At 41.0% G+C, this 19,163-nt stretch overlaps 1 protein-coding gene across 11 annotated transcripts in view; it reads right to left on the bottom strand.

Annotated features, from left to right (window-relative positions):
* Window positions 1–2,764: 2,764 nt before the first annotated feature.
* TACC2 (transforming acidic coiled-coil containing protein 2) overlaps window positions 2,765–19,163 on the bottom strand; it is a 137,445-nt gene continuing 121,046 nt past the window's right edge. For all 11 annotated transcript variants that reach the window (XM_051800358.1, XM_051800366.1, XM_051800368.1 and 8 more), the window contains 7 exons: window positions 15,984–16,127; window positions 14,994–15,070; window positions 11,166–11,209; window positions 5,789–5,949; window positions 5,339–5,445; window positions 4,098–4,218; window positions 2,765–3,277 (listed from right to left, as the gene is read on the bottom strand). In XM_051800358.1, the coding sequence (XP_051656318.1) occupies window positions 3,212–3,277; window positions 4,098–4,218; window positions 5,339–5,445; window positions 5,789–5,949; window positions 11,166–11,209; window positions 14,994–15,070; window positions 15,984–16,127 (720 nt within the window). In that variant the 3' untranslated portion in view covers window positions 2,765–3,211. The remainder of the gene's footprint in view (window positions 3,278–4,097; window positions 4,219–5,338; window positions 5,446–5,788; window positions 5,950–11,165; window positions 11,210–14,993; window positions 15,071–15,983; window positions 16,128–19,163) is intronic.

Genomic DNA, 19,163 nt, shown 5'->3' with positions numbered 1-19,163 from the left:
TTGCTTTTGAGTGTCTGCCTACAGTAAACAGCATCTGGAAGATATTGGCCCTTTACCTCACTACAGAGCTACTTGCAGCAAAGATTTCTCCTTATCTAAATTGTAGGGCAATGTTACGTATTTGCACAATCAACCCCTTAGGATTAAAAAAGAACAGAGCAGCATTTCTTACATGCAGGTCAAGACAAACTGAGCAGATGAAACAATTTTTATCTAAACATCTGTCACGTCTGCCTGATGCTTTTTGCCTACTGAGACACGTGGTACCTGGTGTGTGTCTAATAAATGATTAAGAAATATTATCATCCCTTGCTAAGAAGGCAGACTTGTTGCTTCAGGATACTCTTTTTTTTTTTTAATCCCCCTCATGTCAGCTTCAACAACGGGTGCCACAGCAATGTAAAGATGAGGAGGAGGAGGTAGCCATTGGAGATGGTGACTCTTGAAGCCAGGCTCTTATTGCAGTTGTTGGAGTAGCAGCAGAAGACGCTCACTCCGGGCGCTCTGAATCCGTCCCTCCTCGCCTTCTCACAGAAGGATCTGTACGAGCAGGACTTCATAACTCCACCTGGAACAGAGCCACACTGAACCCAAACACACCTGTAAATGGTCACCCCTCCCACCTGCATCCCTGACCACCAAATGCTGAGCAACAACACCAGGTTTGGCTGCCCCTTACAAGTAATGAACACAACTGCATCAGATGGCAGAACACTGACAAGCTCCCACTTAAGTAACTGTCATTTATCTCAGATGCAACTGATACAGCCTTAATATCTCTGGATGGGCACAAGTGCAGTGCCTCCTTAGATTACTTTCCTAATTTCCAGGGAAGTCACTTAGTGGGCAATACTTAAGTGTTTTTTTACAGCTTTCACACAGAGTGGGTACAGCTCATCGTGGCACTGATACATCACTCTCAGCGGGATTTTGTATCAGACTGCTGATACAATAAAACTGAGAGTTATTAATAGGGTTTATTTTGAGAGGAAACATTTCCTTTTGGTTTTCTCCTTAACTTACTCTACAGTCTTCTCTTTCCAACACTGATTATTTATTTCTACTACGAAAAATTTAGTGAGGCTGAACCATTTGTGGTTACTTACTTGCTTGTCCTTTAATGACTGCACAGGCATCTGCATGCCCTGGACACTGCTGACTTCCTTGTCTGTTACAGTCCTCATCACTAGAACCTACACAGGTGTAGCACTGCAGTGCTTCAGCTGGTGTTAAGAGAAAAAAAGACCACTTAGAGCAGAAGTGTTTAGAGTTTACAAAAAGTATTTAAAAATATCAGCTGCTCAGTCTTTCTAATTCTGTTTGAGGCACGTACAAAAAATGGCAGGAAGTCTTAGAAAATCTGAAGACTCTGCATATCTTATCAGTGTTTCTTTTTTAGAAGTGGTACAGATACTGATTTTAAAGATAAAAAAATTCAGTCATGTATTATTTAGTTGTTACAATTTGTGCTCAAAATAAGCCAAGAACATCTGACGTTCTGTAACTTCGTCCACACCTCCTTGTAACATTTTCAGAGTGGAGCTCTCTGTAACAAGGTGGAGAATCATGTTTCACCCCCCCCCCCATCATCATGATCCTTGGTTCACAGTACCATGAAAAAACACACTAAAAACATATAAAATCTTACTACGATCCACATTTCATTTTCTCCTTAAGTATTAATTCTGCACAAAAATACCTCTTGAGTTTTGCTTTAAACATTACAACTGTAACCCAAACCTCATTCTTGTTCTTAGTTCAAACTATATAGTACTGTCAAAAGTAGGCATGAATTTGCAAATATTTAAAACACCTTACTTGAACCTTGCAGAGCATGTTGCTGTTCATGGGGACACGTGCATTTGAATTTGTCAGCACACATATTTATCTTTACAGAGGTGGAATTCTGTGCTAACCACATACACAAGATAACCTGAAACCAACCCAACCCAAGAGAGGAACCCAGAACAGCAAAGAGGCTCAGTCATGCCTGAGGTAGGAAATGAAAACAAAACAAAAGAAGAAAGAAAAGGGAGTTGACTTACTTTTGAGGACAAAAAGGGAGCTGACAAGAACCAGGCTGAAGACTGTCCACATCATGGAGATCCAAGAGATGCACCATTAGCCAAAGAAAGCAGTTTGTTTGCTATTACAGCTTTAATGCTTCTCTTACATAGCTAATCCTCTGCAGAGGATAACTTACAGGATAAAGAGGTGTGCGAGAATGCTACTTATCGAGCTTATTCCGGTTGCACTTCTAATCACACGTACCTCATCTCCACAAACCCTGCAGGCAAATTCTTCCAGGAGCAGGAAGACGAAAATGTGTTCACTTTTCAGTGCTGGAACATGCTTAAAAACCATCCCATCACCGTATGCCACAGCCTCCAAGTCCTCCAGCAGCCTCATTACGTTTGCCCATGGGATTTGCTGGATCAGGGTCAGAGCATTAAATATTTTGGAGGATTAAGACTATGCTTGAGACTTGAGTAGTTCCAATCCAACATATATATATATATATATAGAGAGAGAGAGATATAGACCTAGATATGTGCACATAAGTAGTATATTCTTGTGACCCACAAAGTGTTCCAAGCAGCGACCCATGAAGTGCTTTCTGTGGAGGAATTAATTTGTAAGAGCTGCTGTATCTGGTGCTGAACATAAAATAAGGCAAGTGAAGGACACAAAACAGAGCCATACTTATCTTCAACTTCCAACGAAAAAATTTATTTACAATAGAGAATTTCATTTGTGACATGCATTTTCTTTTTTTTTTTTTTTTAATATTTTTAATTTTATTTTACAAATCGGCAAATGCAGATAAAGTTTACATTCCTTAAGGCAAGAGTCCCCATGCAAGTAATACATGTTTATATTAAATCCAAAAGACATCCAACATGGGAACTCATGTACAAAGGGAAGGCTAGGATCAGCAATTTGTAATTTCTTAGAGAACTTGACAATCTCCCTGATACAGGAACTTTGAGATCAACTTGCTATGGATTATACTATGAAAATGCAAACAATAGCAAGAAATTCTGATAGTCATCTTAGTACTGCATACAATTAAATCAACTTTATTTAGAAAGAAAATACAGTAGTGCATACGAAAAAGTGAAAATATAACCTGTCCACATAAATGTATGGACATCAGTGTGCCAATGGTCATATTGCACTCAGGATCGAAGTCCAGAAATTTGGTTAAAAGTTAGCTTTTCCCCATTTTGGCAATCAGTTCATCACAAATCTTTGTTAATTCTTCTATCTCTTTATTCTGGAAAATAAAACAGTAAGCATTATTAAAAATATTGCTGCACTAAGATGGGGAGGGTTTTTTTAACATTATCTAACCATTGGGAGAAGTGTGGGAAAATTAGGCTTCCTCCACTCCTGAGAACAGAATTTCTATACATATAGATATAAATGCATATATAGTACAGCTACATGTTTGTATTCATGGTACAGCTATGTGAATTCAAACAAATGCTTACTTTTTTTTCCAGATACAGCTCCTCTGACTTCAATAAATCCAATTTAGCACCAAAGCAGACAGCTTTAAAACAGTCATTCCCAGCACACCATAATGATACATAGTGTAAATTTGTTTCTAGGCTGCACTTTTCTGGTTTTTTTCATTATTTTCACCCTGTTTTGCAGGGCTCTGAGCAAGGACAAGCTGTACTATGCCAAAGCAAGCTCCCTTGGCTGAGCTAGGGAACACGAGATATAAATAGACATTTCCTACAGACACTTCGGAATTAGCATTGGAATCACAGCTAAAACTAAAAAGGGAAACAAAACCTGCAAGAAGAACTGAAGCAAGGTCTTAGACCCGAGAAGCAAAGCAAACCAAGGGCCTGGACTGCAGAGGTGCACCCTGAGCTCTGGCCGAGGCTGAGCCAGCCCCGAGCACAGGGGGGACTCAGGTCAAACCATCTGCCTCGAGTGCCTGGGGCATGGGGAGCATTTTGTCCCAAAATTTGGGCAGTGCTGCCCTCCCTGAAGCCAGGATACTGCTGGGCCAGCTGGAGCTGAGGAGCAGGGCAGACCTGTGGTCTGGTCTGACCTCCAGGAGGAGGTGAACTGCTGTTTACCTTTTGTTCCAGTGTTCTCTCCAAGGCGTCCACTTTCAGCTGCTCTTTACGAAGGCTGGCTTGATACGCTGCTTGCTCCTGCTGAGCTTTGCCTCTCACTTGTGCAATTTCAGCATTGGCTCTGCAAAAACACAGGGTTTGGTCATGTCAGGTTCTCTACAGGAAAGGGCAGTGGGTGCCAAGGGATGGACTGCACCTTAACAGATGGGTGGAGAGGGCACATCTTTGGCAGTATGCTGAGACTTGTCTCTCTCTAGAGACTTCTCTCGACTCCCCCCTCTTGCTCAGCAAAGGCTGAAAAGTCTTTTCCTAATGTCTGTGTTGCTCCCTTCAGATATTTGTGCTGGGGTTCCAAATATCACTTAGGCAGAGGTGTTTCATGGCAGTTTGTAAATCTGATCTCCTGTTCAGGGGACTGTACTGGGAGTTCCAAATGTAATTCCTAGAAATGCTTAACTGGTCATTACATGGAAATACAGGGAAAAAAGCTTTAAAAATCAACCAGAGCTGCCTCTCTTAAGCCACAGTCTGATGTTCACTCCTTGACATTGGCTTATCTGTGCACACCTGGTATGATCTTTTGTGTAACTACTGCTCATCATCCTCAGCACAATTGGGCTGATCCTGCTTAGGTAACCAGTGTCAGCAGGGAGAGAGCACCCAACTGCTTCTGCACTGAAAGAGCTGAGCAGCACTGACAGCTTCTGTTCTGCTGATTGATACAGGGGTAATAAGACAGCACAGGGGCAGAGGCAAATCTCTGGGGGCAGGAATACAGGCTGCAGGTGCAAACATCTGAGCTGCAGCCCTCTCTGCACCTCCATAAATCTGGCTAATGGCTTCTTTCTTGATCTTCCGTGGAAAATTTGTTACAGAAACATGAAGACATTTGATAAAAATAGAAATCTAAAGTGTTTTGCATGGTCAGGAGCTGGAAGAAACACCAGCACATTAGAGAAATTCTCATTATGGAATTTCATTCCACCATCACGGGGCAGCCTGCACTTTGCATATTGCAGGAGCAGGTCTGGGATGTGAGGTTCAACCACAGGAATCCTCCTGCAGCATCAACTCCTGGAAAAAGATATGTACAATCCATGCCCCATCCCTGAAAGTGTCCGAGGCCAGGCTGGATGGGATTTGGAGCAATCTGATCTAGTGGAAGGTCTCCCTGCCCATGGCAGGGGGTTGAGACACGATGGTCTCTAAGGTCCCTTTCTGTGATTCTATGAATCAATTACCTGTCCAGTTTTTCCTCAGCGTGAATTTTGAGAGCTTGATACCTCTGCTCTTCCTTCTTTACTCGTGATAAATATTCCTGTGCGCACTTCTTTAACACTTCTTCATTCTTAAGAGAGAAGATGACATTAAATTTAATCCAAGTGGTCAAAATGTAGGACAGGCACCTATTGGCAGGAGTCACAAACAGCTATTTTAAGGGCTGACACCCCCCCACAGAGGCCATCTGAAGCAATATCACACAGTGCAAAAAGCTTTACAGTCCTGTTTGCATTTGATAACTGTCTGTAACCCTTCACTTGAGGACTATGTTATGTCATGCACTTTAGACCTTTAGACCTGATGCAGTGGATGTGAATTGGCTGGAAACACAAGATGTGCCTTCTGTTCAGCAGCACTGGTACACCAGAGCCTGCTCAGCTTTGCCCTTTACAGATGTTAACAACACTCACCTTCCGAAACCCCTCCAATACTTCTTTCATTTTTTCATATCTCCTGAAAAGATCTGCCAGAGATTTCTCCACTGAGTTCAGATCTGCCAAAGCTTGTTCCTTCTCCACTATCAGCTGCTGAACGGTGTGGTGGGACACAGATTTCTCCCTCTGTTCATCCTCTGTTAGAAAGGAGAGAAGGGGAGGGAAAAAAGATTTTCAGAAGGGTACCAGTAGTAAGAACACTGATTTCACTGTCATCTACAGTTTCTACTATGCTGTGCTCTATGTTGTGTATCAGTAAGTTTGCACAATGCATAAAAGCCATTTTTATATAAAGACTCAGTCCTCTTTTGGATAACAGTTGCTAAAAACAGTGATACTTAAATATTTTGATGTTGGGGGAAAATGTGAATGTATCTCTGTACTGTTGATTTATTTACTCTAAACTAGGCTGTTCCCACGAAAAGGCAGGTGTTGGATTTCCCCTACTTGTCTGAATATCTACTAACTACAGGAAAGGACAGTTATGCATATTACCAGCACTGGCAACAAATTATTTGCCATTGCTGATATATGCTTGTTGTCTCCTGGCATCTCTTTTATAAAAACAAGGCACTTTATTTAGTGGAATTAACTCCAATTCTTCCCTTGGAAAAACAGTGTTTTGCCAACTCTCATTTTTAGGATTACTGTAGCATGTGGCAGAAAGGAAATCTAACACTAGACAGCCTTCCTAAGCTCTGGTCTGCAGAAAACATCTGCCAAGATCCTCCTGTGTATAGTTAAATTTGAGCCAGGGATGGTGGGCAGAACACAACAGGAATCCAAATCCATATAGAAAAGAACTTTTCAAGGGAATTGATCCCATAATAAGTTGGAATATCCATATAACACTGGAAGAACAGGTCTGGCATTGTCTTACAAAATGCTGCATTGTTTCCTTCATATCCTAAAATATGACTCCTGTGTCTGTGTTTTAAGGGCTACTTTGAATGATACTGAAATGAAAACCAACCTGCAAAACACAGCAATTTTATATTAATCCTTTTCCTTCGTCTATAACAGAAACTAAAATAAGGTAAGAAGTTCTCCCACATAAGAAGCATTTCAGAATGTACAACTTTTAATTTAGGCCTTTTTTGTAATATGAAGAACTAAGTGAAAGTTTCTTTTTTTTTTTTTTTTTTTTAATTAAACATTTATAGGGCTGGTCAGCTCCAAATGTCAAAGTTGATACTGTTAATTCCCAATCTGAGACTAATCTCTTCCTTTTGCATATTCAGTTTTGCTCAGTGATGCAGAAGATCAAAGGAAACAGAGAAACTCTCAGGACCTGCTTGTAACACCTTTATTTTACTGGTGAACAAACACCTTTGATATGGCAGAACAGAGAAACCCAGAGCCCTGTAATGCCAGATCAGTTTGATATATTTAACATCTCATTAAGAATAAACATTTTCTATTTTCCCTTCCTAAAGACACCCTGCATTCATCTGTAATGTCAAAATGAATGTATTCTCAATCAAAACAGTAAACAATTTGTTCTCCTGTGTTTATCTTTCTAAATCTGAGAAGCTGTCACCTTATGTTCCAGCACTAGATTAGTTTTAATCACACTGGATATTACACACTGTGAAGCTTAATTCCAAAACACTTACTGGCAGGATCCTGTTCTCTGGCAAAAGTTTTGTCATCACAGCTCCAGGTAGGAGAAGGGGTCCCTTTGCATGACCACCTAATGTACTTTAATGCATTTAATTTCACAACTTTACTTTTCCTGCCTGAGGTACTTTAGAAATTTCCTTCTTGTTTTTAGGGCAGGCAGAAAGTTGGTAATTCATGTTGTGCTTCTTCACAACTACTGAGCTCCTCCTCTTCCTCCCAGAGCATCGTGGTGCCCCCTCCTCTCTCCTCAGCTGGATCAGCTCCTCAGACACTCATCCCAAGCCCCACTTCAACTTACACATGGGAAACAGGGGTAAATTATACAGAATCACAGGATGGTTTGGGTTGGAAGGGACATTAAAGCATATCTTGTTCCAACCCCCTGCCATGGGCAGGGACACCTTCCACTAGCCCAGGTTGATCCAAGCCCCGTCCAACTGATGCTCCCAAACCAAAATGGTTAAATACTACAGAAAAGAAAAACTGGCCCTTGGCTGGAGGGGGACTGGAGTTTTATGTGATATTTTCATCAAATCATGGAATGGTTTGGGCTGGAAGGGACCTTTTATTTTCTATAACCACAATTTAGTTTCAATGCCACTAATAGTCTGCCAGTCAGATCTCAGCTAAGCAGTTACAGATATTTATTTCTCAGGGCATTTATGAGGTTATGTGATTAAGATACTTTAATCAAACTACTTCCACGTCTACCCCACGCACTGTCCATGGCTCACCAACAATAACAGCAGTATGCTCAGGACTAACACTACCCAAACTGACAGAATCAGAGCACCTCCACAGCAGAGCCGCTTTCAGGCTCAGCTCACTATTACTCACATGACTTAATGGGAATGCAGCAAACACAGAACAAAAGCAAAAGTAACTAAAAATGCAAAATGCTGGTGTGAAAGTTGGTGAAAAGCTTTACTTACCAGGCTTGCCTGTTTTGTTTTTGCAAGCAAATAGCAAGAAGCAACGAAAACGGAAGCAAAATAGAAAATCGGGAATTGTTAGGAAAGCAGAAAATAAGTAATGCAACAACCTGTAATGCACAAAGCATAACATCTGTTTGTTTTTCACAAGGAGAATTTAAAAATGTCTTTAAATGTAAAGTATAAGGATACATTTTTAACAGGAAAAAAAAAAAACAACCCAACCCAACTTACAAATCCATCAACGGAAAGGAATTGGGATGGGGATTTTGGAGGGGAACTCTGGGTAGCTGTGATCAAGGAGGATGGGGTGCAGTGAATATTGGGGTTACACAGGCCCTGCTCCACACAGCTGTGAGCTGCAAAACTTGGGCACCAGGCAGCAAAGCAGCAGCACAAGCAGCAGGTTGGCCAGGAAAGGCTGGTCTTTTTTTCTCCCCCACTCCTCAGTATAAACTAAAACGTGTTAGGGGTTGAGGCAAGTGTAAGGAAAAAGGAAAAAAAGTTAAAGCACCAGTAAAAAATATGCAAAGAGACACTAAGAGTGATCTCTACACTGACAGCTTGCAAGCTCTGGCTGTGCAGTGTCACATAATCACATAAGCTAAGCTGGGTAATATTGGGTCCTATATGTGTATGACAAACCTTCCACAGCCCTTGGAATCAAAGGCAGTTACTGCTTGCAATGCATGTTTTCAGTGCCTTTACAGGCAAATGTAGACAATCATATATTGTTAATACAGAATATTCTCAATATTCATTATACACACATGCCAACCTACAAAAGCTCAGCAGGACCTATCGACCCCACTGAATATTCACCAGAGGGACTGGTGAAATTGGCTCACTAGTGCCCTACTAACTGAGCTGCATAAATAGCTCAGAAGGGTTAAATCATAAGCAGAAACAGCAGAGACATTTCTTTTGTAACAAGGCATATTTTGCTTTAGCACTTAGGCATTACTGTGACAACAGGCCAGTGAAGTACATGCAAATAGCACACAGACATATTTTCCTCCACATGTGGCATTTGCATGAGCAAATTCCTGTATCAGGACAGCAGTTTACGAGAAATGGCATGAGAAAGTGGGACAATTAGATCTAAAATTTACATTAAATGCAGGGAGAAGCCTCGCATTTAACACACTACCATGCTGCAGAATTTGCATACTGCTCTAATTAACACGTTTTCTGTGTCACTGCTGTTGGCTCAGTTCCTTTGCAAATGGACAGCAAATGAAATTACTTATAGCCACAGCTCTTAAAAACTTGCCATAGAGCATCTGAAACACTCTGACACTCTGAATTTGAAGTTTAAAGGTCTTTCTGTTTACTCAGTGGCCCTGTGCTTTAATTATCCTTCATTTCTTTGCAACAAGAGGAAGTGGCAGTGGTGGAATGTGCCACGGACACCAAGGCTGTGCCTTTGCCTCAGGACCCCTATTCTGTATCAACTTCTTGTGCTGTGGTCTCAAAATTTGATTTGTTTGTGTTTTTTTTTTTAATCTGTTTTTCAGAAATAGAATTTGACTTTGTTGTCAAAAAGAAACTTCTGTTGCTAACTGTATGCATATGCTCGGGAAAAAAGGACAGGTCCTGTGTGTGTCCATATGACTGGCCAGGTTCAGGGTATATACCAGAGTATATTTAGTGTAAAGCAAAATTAAATAAGTTCTTTTCATACTCTGGTCACTCCTATTTTAACACTTGCACGATGACAATGACAGACACTACGTCAGAAGGCAGGCAAGTTGGCTCACTTGTACATACAAAAGGCAAGGGAGGCATAACACCATAGAGAATGAAGCCAGGCAGATCATTAGTATATATTATTCATTATCAGATATTTTATTAATTACTTTATTATAGTTGCCGTTATTGCAAAATTTAGTTACTTAGTTAAAGGTAAAATTTTCCCTTCATTTGGAAGGAGGCTGGGGTGTCTCCCAATGGCTAAGAAATGCAGGAAGGCAGCAAAAATCACCAGTCATTGGTGCTCTTCCCAGCAACTTTGGCCTTGGAGATCCCACAATCCCACTGAGCCATCCCCCTTTCTGGGTAACAGCTCGAGCTGAAGCAGCACAGGGCAGCACAAGCCACTGGTGCTTTCTGTAGCCAGACTAATAAAAAGACCTTTAGGAATCTTATGAGGAGGCTTTAAAATCACATCCCAGGGGCCAGACCTCCCACGCTGAGGAAGTGCACGAGCCCTGCAACCCTTGGTTTTGAAATGCTACTGCACGTAGCATTTGTGGGACATGCTGTTAGCAAAGGTGGGTTTTAATTACTGAGAGGCAAAACATGTCATAATCTAGACCTTAAAGGAGACTCCTGTGTCAGTAAGTAACTGGGGAGGTGGATTGGCCACTCATAAACTCCCAGCTGGGATTGGAGTTAATCTTGGTTTTGGTCTGATCGATGCACTTAGCACAGATAATCCCTGTTGTTGTAAAGAGCTAAATTTGGTTATCTGCCATTAAACAGCTGGGAGCGGATGCCTAAGGGGTTTTTAGGTCATTGGAAGTCTCTCCTGGAGAGATCCCCCTGAATTTGGGGCAAAGCACTTGAACATGTTGCCTGTGGGACAGTTTGCTCTGACGCAGAAAGGAAAGCCTTGACCTCCTGTGTTACCTGAACTGCCCCAGGGCCTGCTGGCTGTCAACTGAAGCCCTGATTTTCCTTACACTGCTGTCCTCAGATGCATTCACATTCCCAGCAGCATCAGCAGATGTAGCCAGCATCAAAATGAAGTCCACAGACTTCAACCAGAGAGTACCTTTCAGAGCAGAAACACCTACCTATCATCTGAGCAATCGTCTTCTCATATTCCGAGACTATTTTCCTGTAAGAGGGGAAAAAACAAAAGAAAAGCTTTTAGCAAACAACATAACTGTCGTGTTTACTTAGAAAACAACATTATCAGCAGCTGAACTGTGGTGTTTTAAGAGATACAGAACCCTATCATGCTTTTATATGTTCTTTATTGCCTGAGTAACAAATAAGACTGACAGTTTTAACACTGCACCTGATTTTTAATTCTCCATGGAAATCAATAAAGGTGGGGGAAGGAAAAAGGGATTGCTTTGAAACAAATTCTGTTTTTTGAGTCATGTCCAAAATACATCACCAATCATAACTTAAATATAAACGTGGTCACACTGGCCTAATTCTAGAATTACAAAGGGCCTGATTTTTCCATTACTTTCTCCCCTCTTCTCCATATTTGTGTTTATTTTAATATGAACATTAAGTAAACTTTTAATGGGTAGCAAGTAAACTTAACAGGGGTAGAGTTGGCCCTCACTCAAAATATATCTCATCTTCTAAATGAATCTTCTCATGACTAAATGATCCATTTGCACTTAAAAGAATAAGACCAAACTATTCAAACATGTAGCATAAAATCAATCATGTCCCATTTCCCAAATCTGTTTTTGAAGCAGAGGTGGCAAAATGTTACTTTTAAGACCATTTTACTTCGTATATTCACAGTAGGCTTTGAATTTCCTTCTCGAAAAGAGGTTAGCCAAAATAAGCAGATTAAATGTGATTTAGAAAGATGATCCATCCCTTCCCAGAGCCAAATAAAGCTAATGAAATGAGACTAGCTTGATCTGTGCTTTGATTCATGAGCCACGTAGGACTGTCTACAGAAAACAAAAATTACCACACACTTCATCTGAAGTGGATATTCGAAACTGGTGTTTGAATAAATCTCTTTTGAAGTCTTAGCTCGTTTCACTTGCTCTGTTTTAGAGGTCTGCTGCAGTTGGTGAGGTTACAGAAAGGATGTGGGAAAATCCTGAGACAGAAGTCAGTGAGGAAAAGGAGAAACTTGCAGAGCTCCCAAAAAGTCAAAGCAGTAACCCCCAGTACCTCCTGCCCCAAATGTGAATCACAGGCAGAGCTCAGAACCCCTGGGAAGGCCACCTGCCCCAAAGGGCAGCAGCATCTCCCTTGCCCTGGTCCTGCAGAGCACTCAGCAGAGCAGGGGCTCTACCCCTGTGCACTGGGATTTTTCCTCTGAACCATAAATGACACTTTTGAGAGCAAAGACAGCAGCAAGAATTTCCCCCTAAAAGGAAGGGTTTGGTTTCATCTCCAGGGAAGATTACCTCAAAAGCTTGCTGTAAGCAATAAGGATTTTAAAGCCTTGTCATATCCTTGTAACACCAGGCACCTTTAGGAAGTTTTATCACCCTAGAAAATGAAGCCAAGGACTCAGGGTAACGAGCACTTCCCAGCCTGAGCAGCACCACAGAGGTTGGCAGTCAAATTAAATCACATTACCTACTTCTTGCTCTTACCAGCTTAGACTAGTGCAAGCAGGCACCACTGCAGTTCCCTGCACTATCCAGCCTCATGAATCAAGTGGCAGCTGTTCAACAGAAGTGGATGCTGCAATGGCACACTGATTTTAATAATATGCAAGGTAGTCAAGTGAAGAATTTGTTCCAGATTCACGTCAAAGGTCTCCTTCAGTCAAACAGCCTAAAAAATGGTCATTGTGGCTGGAGAATGAAAGGATGCTGCCACATCATTACTCTCTGGAAGAGCACATCTAACCCCAGCTTGACATGCTGCACAGGCCTAACTTTTGCTCTTTTAGACATTCAATCAGTCAGTCATTTATTGACTTCCTGAAATTTCATAAGTCATAAACCCACCAAAATCCAGGACCTCAGGGGTCATCTGCTTGACTTCCCCTACCGAGGCACCATAAATATTTCTTGCCTGCCTCTGGTTGTGCTCTTGGATTACAGTACAGCCCACCCTGGTTTAGCTCTTTGATAGTTCTTGCATATTTAAACCCATTTTGGCTTCTGTTCTCTGGAGTGGAATTTTCTCCAGACTGATGTTTTCCTGGAAACTTAGAGGAATTCAGGATATTCCAGCTAGAGTAGCCTGTACTTGGGTAGAAGAGCATTGTTTCTCCTTCTGTGAAAAGTGATGGTTTTGTGCTTGCAGCTCAAGATAATCCCTTCACTCCTTCCTTATCATTATGTCACATGTCATTGCTGCATTTCTAATTCACCACACATGGGTTGTTTCAACATTTAATCCTCCAAGAGCAATCTTTCTCTGTACACATTGTCACTTTGTGACAATATCAGTCAGATTTATTTTTTTTTCCATCCATGTGTTCCAGGCATGTGCCTGTGAGAATTTTGGCTTAGACAATGGCTTTTTTTTTTTTTTTTCAAATCAGATTTTATCGAGGGTGCAGACACACAAGCAAATTACTGTAAGGAAGATGAGGGGACAAGACCTATGGAATGCCAGCTGCTCTGTGTCACCCCCCTGCTTCCTCTCCTTCCATGAATAAGCAGGCTCTGGCAGTGCCCAGCAGACACGTGCAGCCCAGCAGCTTCCAGAGAGCAGACCAAACACACACTTGAGTGTGTGCTGCATGCTGAGACATTCTTTACAATTCCTAATTTTGTTCATTCCTTGCTTTGCTCCCTTGGTCTGCCTGCTTGCAGCCGCCCCTTTCTCCTTCTCCTCATTAAGCATTTGAGGGCTATGTCAGGGTTTTGTCTCCTTTCCCAACAGAGAGCAAGAGAGGTGAGAGAACTCAGCTGGGCACTGGGAGATGGTAAAAAAGAAATAAAGGGGCTGCCCTTGCCTTTTGCAGATGCTTCTCTTAAGATGCTTTGGCTCAGAGCCCCGTGCTGCCACAATTCCAATCTGCCATGTGTGACTCCTGGCACTCGTGCTAACGTTTGCTGAGCTCTGCACTGCAGTTCCCTTCTTCTCTCACTCCCTAAGTACAGTTTTCCTGGATACAAGCAGCAAGTGCTTATGTAGGTCAGCACTAGACACAGCATGTTGGCTTAAGTTTTAAATCACCAAGAGGTTTCATTTTGGGAAGAAGCTGGTGCTAGAACAGAAGGGATTTTGAAGAAAATTCAGTCTTGGAAGAGATTGTATAAATTATTATTTAAAGGAAGGATGCTAAAATAATCTGACAGTTCCCTTTTATTTATGAGTTATGAGGGGGGATATTTTTTTCTGGTTTTTGAAGGTAGAAAAGAATAGGTTTAAAGACTCCACGAAGTATTATTTCCATACATTCTCTTTTGCAACTGATGACTTTCTCAGATTCAGATCAATGAGCAGGCCAAGCTCATTGGTCCTTCTTATTGCCTTACCAACTGTGAAAAAAAGAAAGGCTGAACCTTTCAACTGGCTGAATGAGCGACATCAGTGATTCTTGGAGCAGCACCGCTCCTCTGATCCACTACAGGGATTTTGGTGTCATCTTTGCAAGTGGTAGGACCCAGGTTGGGAAGAAAGATCAAAACATGTTCCAGGATACAGACATTTAATGTAACAGAGGCAGGTTTGCAAGGAGAAGCAGAATAGAACAGATAGAACCACAACAAACTGAAAAGCTCAGGGTCCTTCTGTCAGTTTTCAATTATTACCCTGGACAGGGTTGCCCACTATACAGAGTAAAGACAAAGTATCAGTTTAGGATCAATTCAAAGCCTGCAGGTAAAAATAATGAAACAAATTCAGATACCCAAAACAGCAGTAGGGCCATGGTACTCTGTGTACTAACCACAGGCTGAAATGAGATTTTCTGTCTCATTTTATTAGCCGGGGAAAAGTTAATAACCCACCTCATTTCCATCACTTCCCTTCTGCTTTCTTCATATTTCTCTTTCCACTCAGATACTTCTCTTTCCTTGGCCACAATCTGAAACAGAGAAAACAAAGGAAAAAACCCCACATCATTAAAACCACGTGATTCATTAAAGAGGAAATCAAACTGTCCAATATTTGTTTTAATATCAAATCCTAGTTAACAGGGGTAGAGTCTTCAAGTGGATAATGGGTTCAAATATAAGCAACCCTAGTGGTGTTTTTCAGACTACAAGGTGCAATTAAAAGGTTTGGATGTGAAATCATACTCCAGCTTTGAGACATTAACTGAGAAAAGCAGTTGCAATGCTCTTATTTCATTTTTTTATTCCTCACTATAACAAGGACACTTTCCAAGGAATACTGTATGACCCTACACTGTGTCTGATTTAACCTGGTGCCAAACCTGAAATGCCTCTGTACATGGGTTTGGTCCTTCAGTTTGTCTTCTTTGTGCATCTTTAGGGCTGTCCATGACATTTTATACCCCAAGGACTGTGTTCCTTTGTGTACTTTTCATTCACACAATCAAGTGTGAATTCAATGGTTTGAATTCATGGTTTGAATTCATGGTTTGAATTCACACATTCAAACCATCAAGTTTGGAATACTCTAATACTGGACTGCACCCACTTCTAATTGTTATCATTAGCCAGACTAATAATAAAACACATAATTTTATTCCTATTTCTAGCATCTTACTATTTTTCTGTAATTATACAGCAGTGCCAAGAGGCAGAGAGTACACCTGAGGTTAAAAGAAATAAAGGTTTATCTTCATATAACATCTGCTCTTTGCTTATGTGAGACAAGTAAAACTTGCATGTGGCAGCCTTTGCTTTAGCACGGCTGAGGATGGTTTCAGGAGCAGAACAAGCGCTCATAAAACAAATCATTCAGGAGAAAAAGGGACAGGAGGGAACCACGAGGGGCAGGTATTTCCTTCTACAAACCCTGGAGAGAATTACCTCTGCTCTGGCGAGTCGTAGTGCTGAGTCTAAGTCCTGCTGGGGGTAGAGGAGAGCCGTGGTGCTTTCCGCATCCGAGGCGCCGATCCGGGAGTAGAGTGCACTTTTAGAGATGGAAACATCTGCTGGGATAGCAGGTTCTCTCTGTGTGTTTGGGTTTTTTTTTTTAAATACAAAGAAATGAACCATTAAATAAGTGTTTAGCTCACATGTTCTCTGGGTGTAGTGCGAGGCACCAGGGGTCCTGAGCTGGGGGCTAGAGTTCTGTGCACCTCTAAATTGTGACAGCAATAACACAGACAAGGAACCTTGAGTTCAGCAATCATAAAATAAACATTTTAAGATCCATAGGAAGTGCCAAGAGAGTCGTATTACCCTTACAGAGAGAAAATAAAAACAGCACTTTGTCATCAATATTTTAAGTTATTATATTAGAAAATTTACTACTCTCTGGTGCAGGATTTCATCAAAACATCCACAAGAAATGCACATCAGCAGAGGAAATTAGAGTTGGAGGCAGAGAGCTTGTTAAGGAGAATTCTCCTTCCATAAAACTAAATCAAGAAACCAGAAGCAAGAGGACAGCTCACTTTCCTGGGTCTGACCTGCCAACACAGTGCATCTATCATAAACAGTATCACATAAAAAGTGTGAATATACATGTGATGTTGTTTCCCCACTAGTGTTTAGGATGCAATTAGTAAGTTATATGAGGCTTTTTTTGCAGCTGTCAATTTTGCTCATGTCAGCAGCCCAGGTTAACAGGGGAGGAGAGCAGCATGTGAAATGAGGAGAGCAAAGAACAGGTCTGTGACACTGAGATGCAGGAGATGTCTCGCAAACAACTCCAGATACAAACAACTCAAGACAGCACATTAAATCCAAGGAGGTTATAAAAGATAGCTCACAGAATCCCAGAATGGTTTGGGGTTGGAAGAGACCTTAAAGCTCATCTCATTCCACCCCTGCCATGGGCAGGGACACCTTCCACTAGCCCAGGTTGCTCCAAGCCCTGTCCAACCTGGCCTTGGACACTTCCAGGGATGGGGCAGCCACAGCTTCTCTGGGCACTGCCAAGCCCAGCCCCAAGTCCACATGTAGCCACAGAGAGGGCTGGACTATGGCCCAACTGGGCCATGGGTGGGGAGGAAAGTTAGGTTGACCAATGCCCTTTTCCATCCACTGATGGAAATGGATATTCACATCCAGCTTTTCTGGTGCAGCACTTCCTTAGCAGTGAAAAGAGGATAATGTATTTTTCCAGTTTACTTGTTACAGTGTACTTGTTACCTTTGTGCACAAAACAATATGTTCTTTAGGCTTATCTGCAGTAACTAAGAGTAGTAATCAAGAGTTTTTAAATTATTTTTTACATAAAAGAGAGGAAAAATTATTTTCTTTTGTTTTATCGTAAAAGAGGGGGGTTTTGTTTGGGTTTTCTGTTGGTGTTTTTTTTTTTTGGTTGGTTTGGGGTTTTTGTGGGGTTTTGTTTGTTTATTTTTGTGTTCTGTTTGTTTTGTGTTTTGTTTGTTTCTTTTTTTTTGTTTGTTTGGTTTTAGTTGTTTTCTTTGTTTTTTAAGTAAAATAGCAGAGTCACACTCTACTGCCTGAAGCACAGAAATATGAAAGTGAGTAGATAATGTCTGGATCAAGGTTCAGTCCTCATTAATTTCAACATCACATGTTCTTGTTCCAACACAGCTAGAGGAAATTTTGCCACTAAACATTCGCTTCCTCACAGTTCTTCTTGCCCAGCTTAGAATCACAGAAAGGTTCCAAACCCATTGTTAATTTTATTGCAATCCCTTCTGAGTTCTCATATCACACCTGACTGAAGAAGCTACACCAGAAATTATATACAATCTTCACTCAAGATAAACACAGGACCAGATGTTCTGGATGTCACATCTGTAGACAACATGAAGAAACCACACTAGTAACGTTAAAAGACTAGGCAAGAAAATTTAATTAGAGCAAGAATAAGTTCAAGAGTACTTATAGAACACCACACTGAATCTTCCTTTATATGAGACTCTTGCTAATTTGCTTTGTATTTTTAAACAAGAGTCAGTTGGCTCTTACTTGTAGGATTTATGGAGGAGGCCATCCCTTCTCTTTTTTGCTGCATTTAAAATGAACACCCAAAATAATTATCAATTCCAGCATAATTAGGAGGTGCAACCTCAAATCCAGAGGGTTTTCCAACCAGAGGAAAAAACACCCCAAGATCTATTAAAATTGCATAACCTGTGCCCTTGAAAGTATTTCCCAATGTACAACAACCATGTAGGGAAAAATACACCTGGGACACAAGCTCAGATATCTCTGTAAATGCATAAATACAAAACTGCCTGGTGCTGTCCACAAATCTGAGTAAAGGTAAAACATTCAGCAAATAAGACCACTGCTGCCTCAACTCAGTATCCCATCTTCAAAAAAAATGTACTTCAGTCCCTCCTCAAACACAAGGCAAGAATAACTGAGAGATAAAAAAGAGTCATTAGCTCATCAAAGCTGTCCTCCAAACAAAGGCCCTCCTTCAGATCGATCTGCTGAACTGCATGTATCACATTTCAAAAGCCTCCTGCAGCTTAATTTGCTGGATCTCATAAAGAGATTGCTGGAAAATATCAGTTGTGGCAGAAGAAACACAGTTGTGGCAAAAGAAACACAAATTTCCTCAAGCTCCTGTAAAAATGTGTCGAAGTAACTGCCAGGATGATGACAATTTTAGAGAAAAAATAAATGAAAGCATTTAATATTTATTTAATATTTAATTATTTTTATATAGTGCTCAACACCTCACTAATATAGTTATGTTTTCTCTAGTTGCATTTGAGTAAATTGTACAAAACAATATCAATAATGACACACAAATGACTATAAAAACTTTCAAAAATTACTATAAAAACTCTTGGAATTTAACCACTGAGCAGAAATGCTTTGTGGTAGTGGTCCAATCAGTATTGCCCTAACTCTGGAAACAATTCACATGAGTCACAACTGGGCTCTCTGTCAGGAGTAACCAGTCAAAGTCCTCATGGTTTGACTTCAAAAGCCATTTTTACACAGCTCCTAAATTATGTGTGTAACTCAGCAACTGTTATTTGCTGCCTTGAAACATTCCTATCCTGAGAAAATACTATAACCTGACCAACAGGATGATGGTATTCCCAAAAA

Source organism: Manacus candei, unplaced genomic scaffold (assembly GCF_025592945.1).
Source record: "Manacus candei isolate 608988 ecotype Guabito, Panama unplaced genomic scaffold, ASM2559294v1 h1tg000050l, whole genome shotgun sequence".
In the NCBI taxonomy this organism is placed as follows: Eukaryota; Metazoa; Chordata; class Aves; order Passeriformes; family Pipridae; genus Manacus; species Manacus candei.
Note: the sequence above shows the minus strand (reverse complement) of the source record. Positions and strands in the feature narration are given on the sequence as shown.